At 44.0% G+C, this 16,853-nt stretch overlaps 1 protein-coding gene across 1 annotated transcript; it reads right to left on the reverse strand.

Moving 5' to 3' along the window:
* Nucleotides 1-609: 609 nt before the first annotated feature.
* SERPINC1 (serpin family C member 1) lies at nt 610-16,406 on the reverse strand. Its single transcript, XM_053391213.1, has 7 exons — nt 16,051-16,406; nt 13,129-13,507; nt 10,438-10,653; nt 8,661-8,798; nt 7,630-8,023; nt 1,588-1,652; nt 610-913 (listed from the first exon to the last, which is right to left on the reverse strand). Exons 1-7 carry the CDS (start codon nt 16,197-16,199, stop codon nt 740-742), a joined length of 1,515 nt encoding a protein of 504 aa, XP_053247188.1. The 5' UTR covers nt 16,200-16,406; the 3' UTR covers nt 610-739.
* Nucleotides 16,407-16,853: the final 447 nt, after the last annotated feature.

Genomic DNA, 16,853 nt, shown 5'->3' on the forward strand with positions numbered 1-16,853 from the left:
CGTTGACCTTTCCGCTATAAAGCAGCACCTATTTATCTACTTGCACTTAGGAGTGCTTTCGAACTGCTAGGTGGGCAGGAGCTGGGACCGAAAGACGGGAGCTCACCCCACCGCGGGGATTCGAACCGCCGACCATACGATTGGCAAGTCCTACCTAGGCACTGAGGTACCCATAGCGCCACCCTAAATTAAGGTGCCACCAGTTAATAAACTACTGTCTCTAAACATAGCTGAAGAGGCAGGTGTGTGTAGTAAATTGTGAGAAACAAATCTTTGTATCTTCAATTTATTCTTCTAAGACTCAGATTTTCAAAGAAAAAGAAAATGCTGCTAGGCAGGAAGGACAGATGGAAAGAGAAAGACATGAAAGAGGGAAGACACACAATATGCAAGCAGATGGTGCCTTCGCCTCTGCAGATTGTCCTGCAAGTCTTCCTGTTGTGGAAGGAGGAATTTTTGGGTTGTCTTTGCTTTTGTTTTTATTATGCATTTTTATATATTTGTGTTTTTATATTGTAACTTTATGTCGTGAACTGCCCTGCGGTAAACAAATTTAATAAAAAAATAATAACAGAATAATAATGATGAAGGCATTTCAGAGTCAAAACACACAGCTGAGTAAGAATGGGTTTAGTTGTAATTTGAGAACATGTCATACCATAAGAGAGATACAGCAATGATACCTTTTTATTAGCTGTTTCAAAACAGGAGGAGGACCACTGAAAAACAACCTGAAGTGTTAAGCGCAGGGATTGGCTACTCTGCCCAGGAAGAGAATGGCATTGATGGCAACTTCCCGTATGAGCACCAAGAAAGGTCTGTTAGCATTGAAGACAAGTTTGTTCAAAGGAAATGAACGGCCTGTGATCATGACGGCTGTGGAAGCAGCTGCCTCGCTGCCTTCTTCATTCACCTGCCAATCAAAGATGCACAGAATTTAGGCCACACGTTTTCAAGAGCAATTGCACTGGAGACCAATAGAAAAAAGGGCTTTCTTCTTCCATAATGCCCTATCCCTTGAGAACATAACTAGGGTTGCATGTTTCATTTACTAACTGGTTAGATTAATCAACTAAATAGGTGCCCCCCTGATTACTTGGAAAGCAGATTTTGAAATATATACACATGCTGATCAAAAGTATAGTGGCAGACTCTCCAAGTGTCCTGTTTCCCAGGGATGTCCCTGATTTAGAGAAGCCGTCCCAGTTTCTGATTTGATCCTGGAATGTCCCACTTTTCCTTAGACTGTCCCTATTTCCACTGGAGAAATGCTGGAGGATATGGAGTTATCTGACCCCGAGCCATCTGAAGGCAATCCTGTATAGGGAAGTTTTAAAATGTTTAATTATGTTTTTATATATGTTGGAGCAATGGGATGTCCCTATTTTCATCGGACAAATGTTGGAAGGTATGTAGTGGGCAATCACCATTTTGAGGCATCCGCCCTTTTCTCTTACAATGGTGGAAATGTCTCTCCTAAAATGATACCTGCTACAACACAAATGCCTTTGAGATAGCCCCTGTGTGTGAGTGCTGGAGCTGCCTGCAAGGCGGTTGAAAGCGGCAATGAGAACAGCACCGGCTTACCTCTAGAGATGCTTTGTGGAATGCTTCAGATACAAAAACATCCCTCCGGGCACCTGAAATTATCCCTGAAAAAGACAAGAATTACAGCTTTAGAAACGGTTTGGGACGCAGGGAAAGCCGTCATGAGGGGCTTTCTAATTCAGAAAAACAGCCATCAAAGAAAAGAAAAAGAGAAAAAGAAGGAGGAGATTTTAGTACAGTTAATGGAGAATGAAAGACAATTAACTACTAAGCCAGGTGATGAGACTATAAAACAAAATATAAAGTTATTACAAGCCCAATTTTCTATGATAGTAAACCAGGAGATTGAGTGGAAAGTTAAAATGTTGAAACAGAAGCGTTTTGAATCTGCTAATAAAATAGGGAAATATTTGGCCTGGCAACTAAGAGAAAGGAAAAAACAAAATATGATCTGTAGGATAAGGGATGGAGATAAGATAGTGGAAGACCCAAATGAAATAAAAAGGTTGTTTCAGAAATACTATAAGGATTTATATAAAAGAGGTAAGGAGACAGGCTATGATATAGAACGCTATCTGAAAGAACATCATTTACAACAGATATCAACCGAAGAAAAAGAATTATTAAATCAGCTGATTACAGAGGAGGAGGTAAGGAAGGCAATATCAAAGATGAAAATCGGTAAAGCGCCGGGGCCAGATGGTCTGTCAGCCAAATATTATAAAGTATTAAGTGATCAAATAAGCCCAACCCTATGTGAAGTGATGAACAATACTTTAAAAGAAGGGAAGACCCCGAATACCTGGAAGGAAGCCTATATTACATTAATTCCTAAAAAAGATGTGGATGCCTTAGAGGTGAAAAACTATAGGCCGATTTCATTATTAAATAACGACTATAAACTGTTTGCGGATGTAATGGCAGAAAGATTTTTAAAAAGTATTAAATAACAGAATCCATAAAGATCAAACGGGCATCCTTCCAGGGAGACAACTGAAGGACAACGTAAGAAATGTGATATCATTAGATATCATTGAATATTTGGAAACCAGAATAGACAAACAAGCCGCTTTGATTTTCATTGATGCCGAAAAGGCCTTTGATAACGTTTCTTGGTGCTTCCTGACAGAAAATCTAAAAACGATGGGGCTGGGTGAAAGATTTAGAAAAGGTATAGAAGCTATCTATAATGAACAAAAAGCTAAGCTAATAATAAATAACTCGACATCAGAATTTTTTGACATATCTAAAGGGACTAGACAAGGCTGCCCCCTGTCTCCTCTGTTATTTATAACAGTACTTGAAGTACCGTATTTTTCCCTCTATTACACGCAGATTTTTTCTCCTAAAAAGTAAGGGGAAATGTCTGTGCGTGTTATTGAGCGAATGTGTGGTCCCTGGAGCTGACAAGCGCGAGTGAAGGCAAAAATCAGGCAAATATCAAATCCTCCGGAGAAGGGAGGAAAGCTGCTGCTTTCCTGCATTCTGCCTCAGGGTCTTACTGCCCACCCGCTTCCGTTTCCTTACTGTGTTTGCTCAAACGGAACAAAGAGCAGAGAAAACCCCTCCCCTCCAGGCAAGCAGATTCCTTCTAATTCCTCTCCGTGCGTCTGGGACTCGAAGGCAACATGCAGGTTGGGGGGGGGGGAGAGAGAGAGAGAGCTGGCTGGCTTGTGGGGGGGGGACTTTTGCCTTCCTTTCCTCCCTCCGGTAAAACCCCTCTCCTGCATTCTTAGCCAGCTGCTTCTCTGCACACCCCTCTCCTTGTCGCTTCTATGTTTTTCCTTCCCTCCCTACTTAAAACGTGGTTCCAATCACGGATCCACATGGATCCTCAGGATCTTTGCATTGAGTCACCCCAAATTCACCATCAGATCACATAGCAATTATCTGATGCAAAAACAGGGCTGCAATGGTGCAAAAACATGGTTACAAAGCACGGATCCACATGGATCCTCAGGATCTTTGCATTGGGTCACCCCAAATTCACCATCAGATCACATAGCATGTCCATGGCTACAGCCTGCACCAAAAAAATCACGCACCCACTGTTGCCTGGGGCTGCAATGGTACAAAAACGTGGTTACAAAGCATGGATCCACATGGATCCTCAGGATCTTTGCATTGGGTCACCCCAAATTCACCATCAGATCACATAGCATGTCCATGGCTACAGCCTACACCAAAAAAATCACGCACCCACTGTTGCCTGGGGCTGCAATGGTGCAAAAACGTGGTTACAAAGCATGGATCCACATGGATCCTCAGGATCTTTGCATTGGGCTACCCCAAACTCACCGTCAAATCACATGTCTGTGGCCGCAGCATGAAGCACAAAAATGATACATCCACTGTTTCATTCAGAATTTTTTTTTCTTGTTTTCCTCCTCTAAAAACTATGTGCGTGTTATGGTCGGGTGCGTGTTATAGAGCGAAAAATACGGTACTTACTAAGAGACTGAGAGAGGCAGCGGAAGTGAAAGGGATTAAGGTAGGGACTAAAGAACATAAGATAAAAGCTTTCGCGGATGATATTGTATTAACTCTAGAAGACCCAAAAAATAGTATGAAAGAAGCCTTGCAAAAATTTGAAGAGTTTAGAGCGGTGTCAGGCCTCAAGATTAATAAAAATAAGACTAAAATGTTGACTAAAAATCTAACTAAGGAAGATATTGTAGAACTAGAACAAAAGATGGGAATTATGACAGCAAAGAAAGTGAAATATCTTGGAGTGTGGATATCAGCAAAAAATATTAACCTATATAAGGATAATTATGAAGTCACTTGGAAGAATATTAAGAAAGATCTTGAAATTTGGGAGAGATTGAGGTTATCTTTTCTGGGGAGGATAGCAGTTATCAAAATGAATATTCTCCCCAGAATGTTATTTTTGTTCCAAACCATTCCGGTACTAAAAGGTCTAAAGCAGTGTAAAGAGTGGCAAAGAGCCTTAGCGAGATACATCTGGTGGACAAAAAAGAAAGAGGGGGATTCTCTCTACCGGATCTAAGTTTATATTATGAAGCGGCGTGTTTATTGTGGCTGAAGGATTGGATAAGATTGGAAAATAGGGACATCTTGGACTTGGAAGGTTTCGATAACAGGTACGGGTGGCACTCGTACCTGTGGTACGAAAAGATGAAAGTTCATAGAGGCTTTCTAAATCATATTTTTAGGGGACCACTATTCCAAGTATGGGAAAGAAATAAAAATATATTGGAAAGGAAGAGACCTTGGTGGATTTCACCAATAGAGGTGTTAACTATAAAAAAAATAAACATGGAAGGGAAGAATGTCACCTATGAAGAACTAACTTGGAAGACAGATCAAGGGATTAAACTTAGACCATATGAAGAGATCAAAAATTTATTTACAGGGTGGTTGCAATACCACCAAGTAAATGATCTGCTAAAAGAAGACAAAAAGAAAGTAGGATTTGAAGATAAAAAATCTAAATTTAATGTAGAAGTTATAGAAGGTAAGAACAAAACACTGTCAAGGATGTATGATATTTTGCTGGAGTGGTATACAAAAGATGAGGCTATGACTAGGTGGGCGATAGATATTGGATATAACATCGACTTTGAGAGGTGGTTGGAACTATGGAACAAGAATATGAGATTTACGGCATGCACGGCACTAAAGGAAAACCTGTGGAAAATGATCTACAGGTGGTATCACACACCAGTGAAATTAGCGAAGATTTATAAGTTGAAGGATAAAAGATGCTGGAAATGTAGAAAGGTAGAAGGTGACCTCTACCATATGTGGTGGTCGTGTTGCAAAGTGAGAGGCTTTTGAAAATTGGTTTATAATGAACTTAAAAAAATCTTGAAATATACATTTCCCAAAAAGACAGAAGCTTTTTTGTTAGGAATGGTCGGTAAAGAAATTAAAAAAGAAGACAAGATCTTGTTTCTATATGCTACGACAGCTGCAAGAATTATGTTAGCACAAAATTGGAAATTAGAAGTAATACCCAACATAAGTGATTGGCAGGTTAAAATGATAAATTATGCTGAGCTTGATAGAATATCAGGAAGATTAAGGGACCAAGACGAACAGAAATTTCATGATAATTGGAAGAAATATTTAATGTATATGGAATCTAAATCTGAGGTGACACTGGCGGGGTTGAAATAACTCTAACAGCAGGAAAGGCCTATGTAAAAGAGTTAAAAAGTACGCGACTATATAATTTATTCAATACTTACCAAAGGAGTGGAGGGAAGTCCAAGGCTCAGTTGAGACTAACTCAGTTATGTATTTTATTTATGATTTGTGAAGTGGATATAATTTGTATAAGGTATGTGGTGGATTTTTTGTTTATGTTTTTCCTGGATATATGTGCAAATATGAATAAAAATTTATAAAAGGAAAAAAGGGGGAAAAAAGAAAAAGACAAGAATTACAGTAAAATTACAGTATAAATTGAGGGAGTGCAAGCTGCCTATTGGGGAAAAGCAGGCGGTCCTGGAGTTTATGATGTGGCTATTAAGCATTGAGTCCATGCAGAAATTGCCATCAAATGGTGAGTGTGTGTGTGCGTGCGCGCGCACCAGCCACATCATGTGATCAATTCTGCGGAGTGGGGCTTACCTGCCCCCTCCATATTTTATTCAAGTTGGCACCCCTGTGATGGAATATATACACTTCCCACTTATGGCACTGCTTCTCATTGCATAAGAAGCTGTAGAGAGGATGCAAAAGGTGGGAGCCATGTGTTTGTGTGTGAGAGAGAGAGAGAGAGAGAGAGAGAGAGAGAGAGAGGAAGGAAGGAAGGGAAAGAAAGAAAGAAAGAAAGAAAGAAAGAAAGAAAGAAAGAAAGAAAGAAAGAAAGAAAGCAAGCTGCATCAGCTGCATCACAAACCTGGCTAAAATTGATTGCAGAAGAGAAGGAATGCACTAGAAGGCCTAGAGCAGGCTGTAGCTAGAATACCCTCCAGCATATGGTGATGGACTTCTATCCCCCACTTCAAAGTGGCACAGGATGGATCTCTGAACTAGACCTTAGAGATTGTATGCATGTTGATGGTCTGAACTGATGGATCATATAAACCAGGTGTGGGGAATCTCTGGCCCCCAGAAGTTGCTGACCTACAACTTGCCATCAACTCTGACTATTGCTAATGCTGGCTGAGGCTGATGGGAGTTGTAGTTCAGCAAAATCTGGGGGGCCAAAGACCCCCCCAACACCTGATATAATCAGGGTTTCAGAGCAAGACTTTCATTTTATCTGCCAGATGCTCAAATACACCTGGGGACGGTGAGCTTTCAAAACTAGGGCAAAAAATATAATTGTAAAGAAGTTTGTTTAGTTTTATAATTAGGGTTGTTTTTACCATGTGCTTATTATTTACTTTTTGATATACATTCTTAGAAAATCTGGAGAGGCTACTTTTATTTTGTCTCTCATGGTAATGAGACCAAGGCTATTCCTGATAAATTGTATGTGTGGCCAGGGAGGTAGCATATAAGCAAAGTTTTGCATATGATTGTTAAAACTGGATATATTATTTTGAAGTCAATCTTTACTATTTGAAGATTTTGGATCTTTCATGACAGCATCAGTGTGGCAACAAGAGAAGTGGTGCTGGTAAATAAAGGGGCAGAGAACATATAGTACGTGACTGCAGATCTTAGAGTGACAAGCAGAACGTAGAAGCTCCATGAACTTCGTGAGACCAAACACAGGTATGCCAACATATAGAATCATAGAATTGTAGAGTTGGAAGGGACCCCAAGGGTCATCTAGTCCAACCTCCTGCATTGCAGGAATCTCAACTAAAGTATCCATGACAGATGCCCATCCAATCTCTGCTTAAAAACCTCCAAGGAAGGATGTTTTTACAATAAGGAGGTCTAGAAAGTTGTTATGCTTTGAAATAAAATATGAGAATCTTAGGAATCCAAGTTGTTAATCTCCAGGATCTTTGAAACGGAATGTGCCCCCCCCCCTTTATTTTTTAACAGCATAAACATTTTTTGCCAGGTGTGAGTTTCTATGCTGAGGGTGGTTACTTGGAAGGGCAGAGGGGCATCCTATCCTCTTTCCAAGCACAGGAGCCCTTCAAGACTCACCTGGCAGATTGGCGTCTTCCCGTCTGAAAAGATCCGTCAGACCCATCTGCTTTAGCTTCTCCTTCAGGCTGAAGCTGTCCTCCATACGGAAGCGGGGCAGATGCACTGAGATAGAGACCTCTCTCAGGACGTTCAGCCAGCCTTCCAGCTTCTCAGCTGTCAGCCCCTGTTCCACTTCTGCCAGGGGGGTCTGTGCAAAGGGCAGGATGAGCACCATGGTGATGTCATCTCCTTTGTAGGGCAGCTCCAGGACCTCCACTTTGGAGCTTGCAATAGAGGCGTACTTGAATGTCGCTTCCTGATACATGGTAGGCACAGGGCAAGGCCCAGAACCATTTCTGTAAAAGGTCTCCACCTTTGTATTTTCGAGCTGGAACTTTGATTTCCAGTGGCCCTGGGTTAATGCATTAAAATAAAAGAGAACAATCAGTCAGAAGCCAGGGATCTGGACTACCCAGCGCAATTTACTTTGGCCCTGATTTCTCACCAACCCCATGCAGGTTTACTCCCCACAAGGAAATTATTAATCTGGAATAATTACCACACATGGCTCTGTATCACTGAAATGGATTGGGATCGACACAAAAGCACCTGAAGATTTGGGGGGGGACCCCACCTTTGTTAAGACAGGTTCAGTAGTAACTATTTAATGTTGAGATGTCTTGAGTGAGTGCCCATTGAAAGGGATCACGACAGAAACAGGCTTCGGATACACAAACTGATGATCTCACTTCCATTCCCACTGATGTTTACAATTATGCCTTGTAAGGTTGGGCAGGCAATCAGACAATGTCCCTCACAACTGGCTCCTCATCCTCTCTGTGGACTAGCTATATTCCTGGCATCGGCCTCTCGGTCAGTTTTGTGAAGCCAGCATCATCATGGGGCATGGCTGCCACACACACCCTGCCGGCAGGAACATAGCTAGGCTTGGTTTTCTCCTTCCATCAACAGCCCCTCTCCCCTCTCTGGGCAGGTTTTAAACCACATTTCATCAGTGCAAGAACGTCACTCTTGTGACCTTTCCATACCTTAAAGTAAATAGTGTTGACTAGTACCAAAACGGTGAGGGCATCAACGCCTCCTTCCGGGATCACATTCTTGATGAGCTGCTCTGTTTTGTTTGCCACCCAATCATTAATGAGTGCCCGAGATAATTCTGGCTTCTCCTGGAAGGTGGGGCATAGAAAAGGCTCTATGAAATCTCACATTCTACCAGACAACGTATTCAGATGTTTAATTATTTAATTTGGTTCAAAGCTAATAGAATTTCTCAACCACAGTCCCTCCGTACTATTGTTCAACACCTACAGTAAAGGACATAATACCTTTCTATAAAGAACTGGAGACAAGACCATCAGCCTATTTGGAAAAAACATGTGGTTGGTCATGTGTCCAAAGTCATGGTTACCAACCAGCCAAAACTATACAGGTCAGTACAAATTGTCCTCTTGGCCAGTTGACAGAATTGGAGGATTAAAAAACCAAGAAAAATGCAGTAGGGGCATAAGTAGCACTCACATGTGCACTAAGGGAAGCGGCTGTGTTTATAAGTGAATGGCACATGCAGGCCACTGTAAATGAATGCACCTTGCAGGGCAACTGTGCTCAAATCACAGCAGTTTCTGACTGTGAGAGAGAATTTCCTTAGTAGTAGTTTGCAGTTCTGGAACTCCAAGGGATATTCAATGGACCCCATTTGTCTTGACCTTCTGTAAAAAGAATAGGACCTGTATATGGGTGGGGAGGAGACGCGGGTGGCGCTGTGGGTAAAACCTCAGCGCCTAGGACTTGCCGATCGTCAGGTCGGCAGTTCGAATCCCCACGGCAGGGTGAGCTCCCGTCGTTCGGTCCCAGCGCCTGCCAACCTAGCAGTTCAAAAGCACCCCTAAGTGCAAGTAGATAAATAGGTACCGCTTTATAGCGGGAAGGTAAATTGTGTTCCGTGTGCTGCGCTGGTGCCAGCTCGCCAGAGCAGCTTCGTCACGCTGGCCACGTGACCCGGAAGTGTCTTCGGACAGCGCTGGCCCCCGGCCTCTCAAGCGAGATGGGCGTGCAACCCCAGAGTCGGACACGACTGGCCCGTATGGGCAAGGGGTACCTTTACCTTTACCTTTATGGGTGGGGAGGTAATATGGCTATGCCAACACCAAGGAAATAACAGAGTAACACCATCGGGGAGGGGTGGAAGCATATTTTGTAGCGTACGCTGTCTTAAATGCAGCTTATTGATGACTTGTGACAATGTCAATCAAGTAGTATGTAAATTTTATGAAACAAATGTATTTTCTGAAATAAACAGAAAAAATCCAGAGAATGACTCTAAGCCAAAGCCCCGAGAATAAAAACCATAGGTGTGAAAATCTTAATTCACACCGAACAGTTCTCCATAATGTTTTTATTCCATTTTTTTCCATCATAACAATTCATTAAGAAAAAGGCAACCCTATAACTTTGTCCATAACAGCAGCCAAATCCAGAAGTAAATTAGCACAGAATTAGAAAATATTACCACTGAAGTAAAGTTGCAAAGTGCTGGGAGGCACAGGGCAGCCCAGGAGGAGGGGGCAAAGAGGAGGAGGAAATCAGGTCTGGATGTGAGGCTGGGATGTGAGTCATTTGAGGAGCAAAAGTGAATGTGGAGTGTGGAGGGGGGACTAAGCTCCCAAACAGCAACAAAAGAAAACAAAAACATGTGTTAACTTCTAGTTTGCATACCTCAGTATTCATCCTTCAAGTTCAGAAATGCCTAAGAGAATAAGAAATATATTCACACCTCTTAATAGCATCATCACATTTATGACTCACTTTGAAGTTCAAAGGCCAGAGTTTAGCTCCATAAACCACCTCACTAACATTCTGATAGGTTTCATTGAAGCTGAAGGACTTCTCCCCAAAGAGGCGGTTGGCTGACACCAACTCTGATGATTTGTTGGCTTTCTTGTAAAGCCGGCAGTTAAGTTTGGCAAAGAAGAAGTGGATCTGATCTGATGTCTTTTCTGAAATGGTGTCAAACTGAAAAACCTGGAAAAACAGGAAGTAAAGTTCTTAACCCAAGGTACTATTTGAGGGTTAGTGGAGTCTGTAATCTGAAACGTCTGTAACCAGAAGCATCTGTAACCCGAGGTACCACTGTATTTCCAAATGGATGCATCTGACAAGGCAGACTTTTTTAGTCTACCATAGCTTATAATGCACTTGCTACTACTTTGTCTTTTGGGATCCTGGAAGCCTAGACCCAAGTTTGAGGCAAGAACCCCAGCAGAGATTTAACATGGCAAAACATGCAGCAAAGAAAAGATGGAAATATAATAGAAAACTTTAAAAATGTGCCCTTCCAGTGAGGTCCTAAGTATCCCACTTCCCTACCACACAGACAGACCACATGTTTGGGAACTTATAAAATGGTTACGTTACAAAACTATTCAAAGGTCAGATTCATGTACTTTTCCATACAGCAGTCAGAAAAAGTTACACAGGCAGTAAAATATTGCTTGATTACAAAATGGTAAAAGTTCCTAAACCATTGGTATAGAAAAAAGCTAGTTTCAGACTGCATTCTTGTTGATAAAGCCATGTGGTTGGAGGGAGCAGCTCAGAGCTCCTCACACAACTGATTTCACATGTAGACTGAGACAGTGAAAGGCTTGGTTGCCCATTTCCTCCCAAGGTGAGGGGAAGTGACCTAGGCTAAGCTCTACTTTATGGCTTTAACCCAGCCACCCCCAACCTTTGGCCCTCCAGATGTTTTGGACTACAATTCCCATCATCCCTGACCGCTGGTCCTGCTAGCTAGGGATCATGGGAGTTGTAGGCCAAAACATCTGGAGGGCCGCAGGTTGGGGATGTCTGCTTTAACCCCTTCATGCATTAATTTGACTGAAATATGCCTATATGAGGCTGTTTACTCTACACTGTTTATTCTGCATTCATCCTGATTTCCTGACATTAAGTTTCCACAATGGTCAAACTGTGTCTGGTCTTTACTTAGCATTTGTACTGATTTGTTTGTGGGATAGTTCTATGACAATGGACATTCTGCTTCTGGTGTGTTTACACATCTTTCCTCGTCACTTTCCTGATCACAAAATGTCATTTTCTTTCTTAAAGTGGATTTGTTGTGCTAGGGCAAGAGAGCCCTTTCATCCACTTTAACTGAACAGCCCTAAAGTTCTGGTATGTACCTACTTAAATTTCTCCAGCAAAATACTGAGAGTCTGGAGGAAGCTTTAGTCTTCAAGATGAAACATGTTATTTGATGGAAGAGACAAGGGAGAGCACCAGGGGCGTAGGAAGGGGGGGTGCGGTCCACCCAGGTGTCATCCTTGAGGGGCTGACAAAATGGCACACCGCGTGGGGTAGCACTGGGAATGATGCGTGGGGCTTGCAACTGCCAGGCAGACTCTGTGGGCAGCTTGCCACGGTGCCCCCCTGAGCGGATCACCCCCACGCCCCCATGAGGGGCTTGCCCCACCCCCACCATTCTGGGTCCTGGAGCAGCTAGCTACGCCCCTGGAGAGCACTGTTCCCCTGCAAGTCCTCCTGCAGAAGCCCCACTGAGTAACAGCCCTGGGGAGCTCATGGTTTAGAGATATATGGGTCTCCAGGTGGATATGCCCGTTTGCCTGATTTGGACCTGACGTTCCAAACAAATCACAATCCATAGTCACAAGGATGAAAAGCTTGTATTGTTTTTGGTAACTGAAAACTTATGATTTGTATGTACAGATCTAGGAGGTCTGCCTCCTCTGCCTCGGGAGATGCTGGGAAGCCTGCGCTGGTCCACATGGCCTTGGGAGGCGCAGCGCCAGTCCACACAGCCTAGGGAAGCTGTGGCCTCCTCCTCCTCAGCTGGTGCCAGAGACGTACTTCTGGACATCAGCTTCTAAAAGTGCCAAACAGAAGGAGGAAGAGTGATGGGGACAAGGCACGGCCAGAGCATTGGAGCCAAAGCAGGACATTCTGGACTGGGGTCAGTAGCCGGGGTGGCTTCTGTCAACCTGAGATGTCCCGCTTAAAACAGTATGACCTTCCAGTGCAGATTTAGGGACACGAGAGGGGAAAAGGGGGGAAGTCTTGTTGTTTGATGGGCACTTGTTCTGTTTGCACAACTGCCCTATATGCAACATGCTGATCTGTGATATTCTTTATTCATGGTGGCCTATGGTTTTAGATGAGCTTTAAGGGACGTGGGTGGCGCTGTGGGTTAAACCACAGAGCCTAGGACTTGCTGATCAGAAGGTCGGCCACATGACCCGGAAGCTGTACACCGGCTCCCTTGGCCAATAAAGTGAGATGAGCGCCGCAACCCCCGAGTCGGTCACGACTGGACCTAATGGTCAGGGGTCCCTTTACCTTTACTGAACCAATACCTAAAAACCATGTGGAAAGGTTAACAACCAAGCATAGAGTGGAAATCGTTGAGTCTTCCGAAAGGAAACACTCCAGCTCAGTCTTATGCAAGAAGGCTGCCCCCACATAACCCTGCCCCCACGTTACCTCCATTAGCTGCTGGAGGGTGTTGCCACAGGCTCCCAGCTTAGTCATGGCAAAGGCTGTGGAGATGCTGAGGGGTGACAAGAAGATGTTGTCATTGGCATTCCTGGAGCTGGTCAGATTCTTGTAGAAGAGGGCAGCAAAGCGAGAATTGGCCTTGGACAACTCCCAGACACGTGGGTTGGTGGAGCTGGGAAGGTTCTCTTGAATCGGCCCAGAGGCTGCAGCCTCTTGGGCCTTCTTCTCTGGGTTGCGGTAGATACACATAGGGTTTACAGGGATATCCTTTGGCTTGGCAGTGCATACATCCTTCACTGAGTGGTGGTGTGGAGTTACAGCAGACAACATACAGATGAGAAGTAGTAGTGGGAGCTGCATCTTCCTGTAAGCAGGAGGGGGTGGACTAAAGATGAAGAGATCCAGCTTTCTCAAACATAAATGAGCATGCACACAGATAAACCACCTACGGTACTTCCTGCTGAAACAGCCACCCATGAAGCATCTTAGTGCAGGAAATCAGAGAGTAAGCAAAATGGTGCTTTTTCCTCAATGAATGTGTTCAGGAGCGAGACAGATGAAGCAAACGGCATTTTACTCCTGTAATGATGGTGCTGTAATCTAAGAGAGTTTAAAATGCAGAACTGGACATATTTGTTTGCTTTTTAAATTGGGATTGGCAATTTTATTTTTTCATTCTTTTGCTCTAATGCATTCAGGATGTAGAAACAGTTGTCAAGCATGGGATGCCAGGTGGGAGTGGCGAGAGAAATGTTAATTGCATGCTTCGCAGCTGAAGTAATACATGTGACTGCCTTGCAGGGGGTTGGGCTAGATGAACCTTGGGGTCCCTTCCAACTCTGTTTCTATGATTATCTGAGTGTCTAAAAGCCACCCCTCCCCCCAGTAAGGCCATTAAGTCCAGCGTCTAAAATTACCTGTTTGCCCCAATTGTGCCTTTGAGGCACAATGCAGCCATCATGGCTAGAAGCCAATGACAGTCTTATCTTCCTTGAATCCACCAAATCCCCTTTTTAAAGCCATCAAAATTGGCCAGACCCTTCACTGCTACATTTTGTGGTCACAAATTACCGTATTTTTCGCTCGATAACACGCACCTGACCATAACACGCACATAGTTTTTAGAGGAGGAAAACAAGAAAAAAAATTCTGAATGAAACAGTGGATGTATCATTTTTGTGCTTCATGCTGCGGCCACAGACATGTGATTTGATGGTGAGTTTGGGGTAGCCCAATGCAAAGATCCTGAGGATCCATGTGGATCCATGCTTTGTAACCACGTTTTTGCACCATTGCAGCCCCAGGCAACAGTGGGTGCGTGATTTTTTTGGTGCAGGCTGTAGCCATGGACATGCTATGTGATCTGATGGTGAATTTGGGGTGACCCAATGCAAAGATCCTGAGGATCCATGTGGATCCATGCTTTGTAACCACGTTTTTGCACCATTGCAGCCCCAGGCAACAGTGGGTGCGTGATTTTTTTGGTGCAGGCTGTAGCCATGGACATGCTATGTGATCTGATGGTGAATTTGGGGTGACCCAATGCAAAGATCCTGAGGATCCATGTGGATCCATGCTTTGTAACCACGTTTTTGCACCATTGCAGCCCCAGGCAACAGTGGGTGCGTGATTTTTTTGGTGCAGGCTGTAGCCATGGACATGCTATGTGATCTGATGGTGAATTTGGGGTGACCCAATGCAAAGATCCTGAGGATCCATGTGGATCCATGCTTTGTAACCACGTTTTTGCACCATTGCAGCCCCAGGCAACAGTGGGTGCGTGATTTTTTTGGTGCAGGCTGTAGCCATGGACATGCTATGTGATCTGATGGTGAATTTGGGGTGACCCAATGCAAAGATCCTGAGGATCCATGTGGATCTGTGCTTTGTAACCATGTTTTTGCACCATTGCAGCCCTGTTTTTGCATCAGATCATTGCTATGTGATCTGATGGTGAATTTGGGGTGACTCAATGCAAAGATCCTGAGGATCCATGTGGATCCGTGATTGGAACCACGTTTTAAGTAGGGAGGGAAGGAAAAACATAGAAGCGACAAGGAGAGGGGTGTGCAGAGAAGCAGCTGGCTAAGAATGCAGGAGAGGGGTTTTACCGGAGGGAGGAAAGGAAGGCAAATGTCCCCCCCACACACACACACACAAGCCAACCAGCTCTCTCTCTCTCCCCCCCCCCACCTGCATGTTGCCTTCGAGTCCCAGACGCACGGAGAGGAATTAGAAGGACGCTCTGCTGCTTTCCACTCTGCTTGCCTGGAGGGGAAGGGTTTTCTCTGCTCTTTGTTCCGTTTGAGCAAACACAGTAAGGAAACAGAAGCGGGTGGGCAGTAAGACCCTGAGGCAGAGCTTCCTCCTTTCAAGGCTTCCCTTCTCCGGACGATTTGATATTTGCCTGATTTTTGCCTTCACGCGCTTGTCAGCTCCAGGGACCACACATTCGCTCAATAACACGCACAGACATTTCCCCTTACTTTTTAGGAGAAAAAATCTGCGTGTAATAGAGGGAAAAATACGGTAAGAGCTGAACTTTGCATTGTATGGCAGAACACCTTCTTTTGCTTCGCCTTAATCTTTCAGTTTCACTGGGTGGCCCAAAGTTGTAGGATGAGAAGGTGCATGTTGTGGATAAGAGTAGTTTTTCTCCATCTTATATACCTGTATCACGTTCCACAATTAATCACCTTTTTTCTACAGCATGCCCAGACAGTTTAGTGCAAAAATTCAAATGGCTGCCCCACTGAGGCAAGGCTTTACTAATAAATGAGGGAACTACTCCTTTGCTGTCTTTTAATAGTACTCCAAACTCCACCACCTGAGGCAGGTGACCTCACCTGGTTGAATGGCTGGACTGGCTCTGATTTAAAGAAACTTTCAAGAACTGGGATCTCTTACCTCCTCCTTCCTGGGGCTTTCTCTCCTCTTAAGGCAGGACGAGCAAATGGCTGGTTTGCTTGCTTTTGGCAAAGTTCATCCCAGTCAGTAAGAGTGTTCCTTCTACTCAGCCAGAGCCAAAACAAGGAAAAAAGGGGTGGGAAGGCCATGGAGGTCAAAGGAGAATGACCAGCTGAAGCAGGTTAAACAAAGAGTGAGGCCAAGCAATGTTTGATCTGAGAGGAGATTTAATGTTCAACTCGATGTGGGAATGTCTGGATATATACTGCACATACGAAACTGTAGATAGACCCAGCAGAACTGGAGAAGCAGCAGCAGGAGAAAGTAGCTCTGTTTTACTTCTTAAAACTATTCTTCATTCATTTTGTTGAAAACACGCAATATGAATAAATCAATGTAATCCTACTCATTTTTACTGGGAGAAAGCAGTTTCGCAAGCCAGCCCTCCTCTTTGCAACACATGGCCTTTCCTGGTCTTAAAGGTGGCAGCTATGGGATGACAACATAGAGAGGAAGGGAACGCCCAGCCAGCCTGCTTTTAAGAGCACTTGCATGAGAACCATGCCTGCCCCCAGAACGGTTTCATAAAAATAAGTATTGCTTGCACCAGCACCTGCAGATATAACAAAATGGCCATGCTGGGGGGGGGGGCAGCAGGGGAGAGGACTGGAAGGTGTAGGTGGAATAGCCCAATGACTGGGGTGGGAAGAAGAGTGGGGAGAAACACAGGGCCTGCCTACATCATGCATTTCAACTGCTTTAATAGAAGCTCCATCTCCCTGGGAACTCAAAGAGCTGTATTT

Source organism: Podarcis raffonei, chromosome 6 (genome assembly GCF_027172205.1).
Source record: "Podarcis raffonei isolate rPodRaf1 chromosome 6, rPodRaf1.pri, whole genome shotgun sequence".
Classification (NCBI taxonomy): domain Eukaryota; kingdom Metazoa; phylum Chordata; class Lepidosauria; order Squamata; family Lacertidae; genus Podarcis; species Podarcis raffonei.

Excerpts from the sequence above, each read along its gene's own strand:
- SERPINC1 (XM_053391213.1), bottom strand. The coding sequence starts at position 16,199 with ATGGCCTTCCCACCCCTTTTTTCCTTGTTTTGGCTCTGGCTGAGTAGA. Across the intron at positions 10,654-13,128 it reads CCCTCCAGCAGCTAATGGAG|GTTTTTCAGTTTGACACCAT; the intron begins GTAACGTGGGGG and ends CTGTTTTTCCAG. Across the intron at positions 1,653-7,629 it reads GGAAGACGCCAATCTGCCAG|GGATAATTTCAGGTGCCCGG; the intron begins GTGAGTCTTGAA and ends TGTCTTTTTCAG.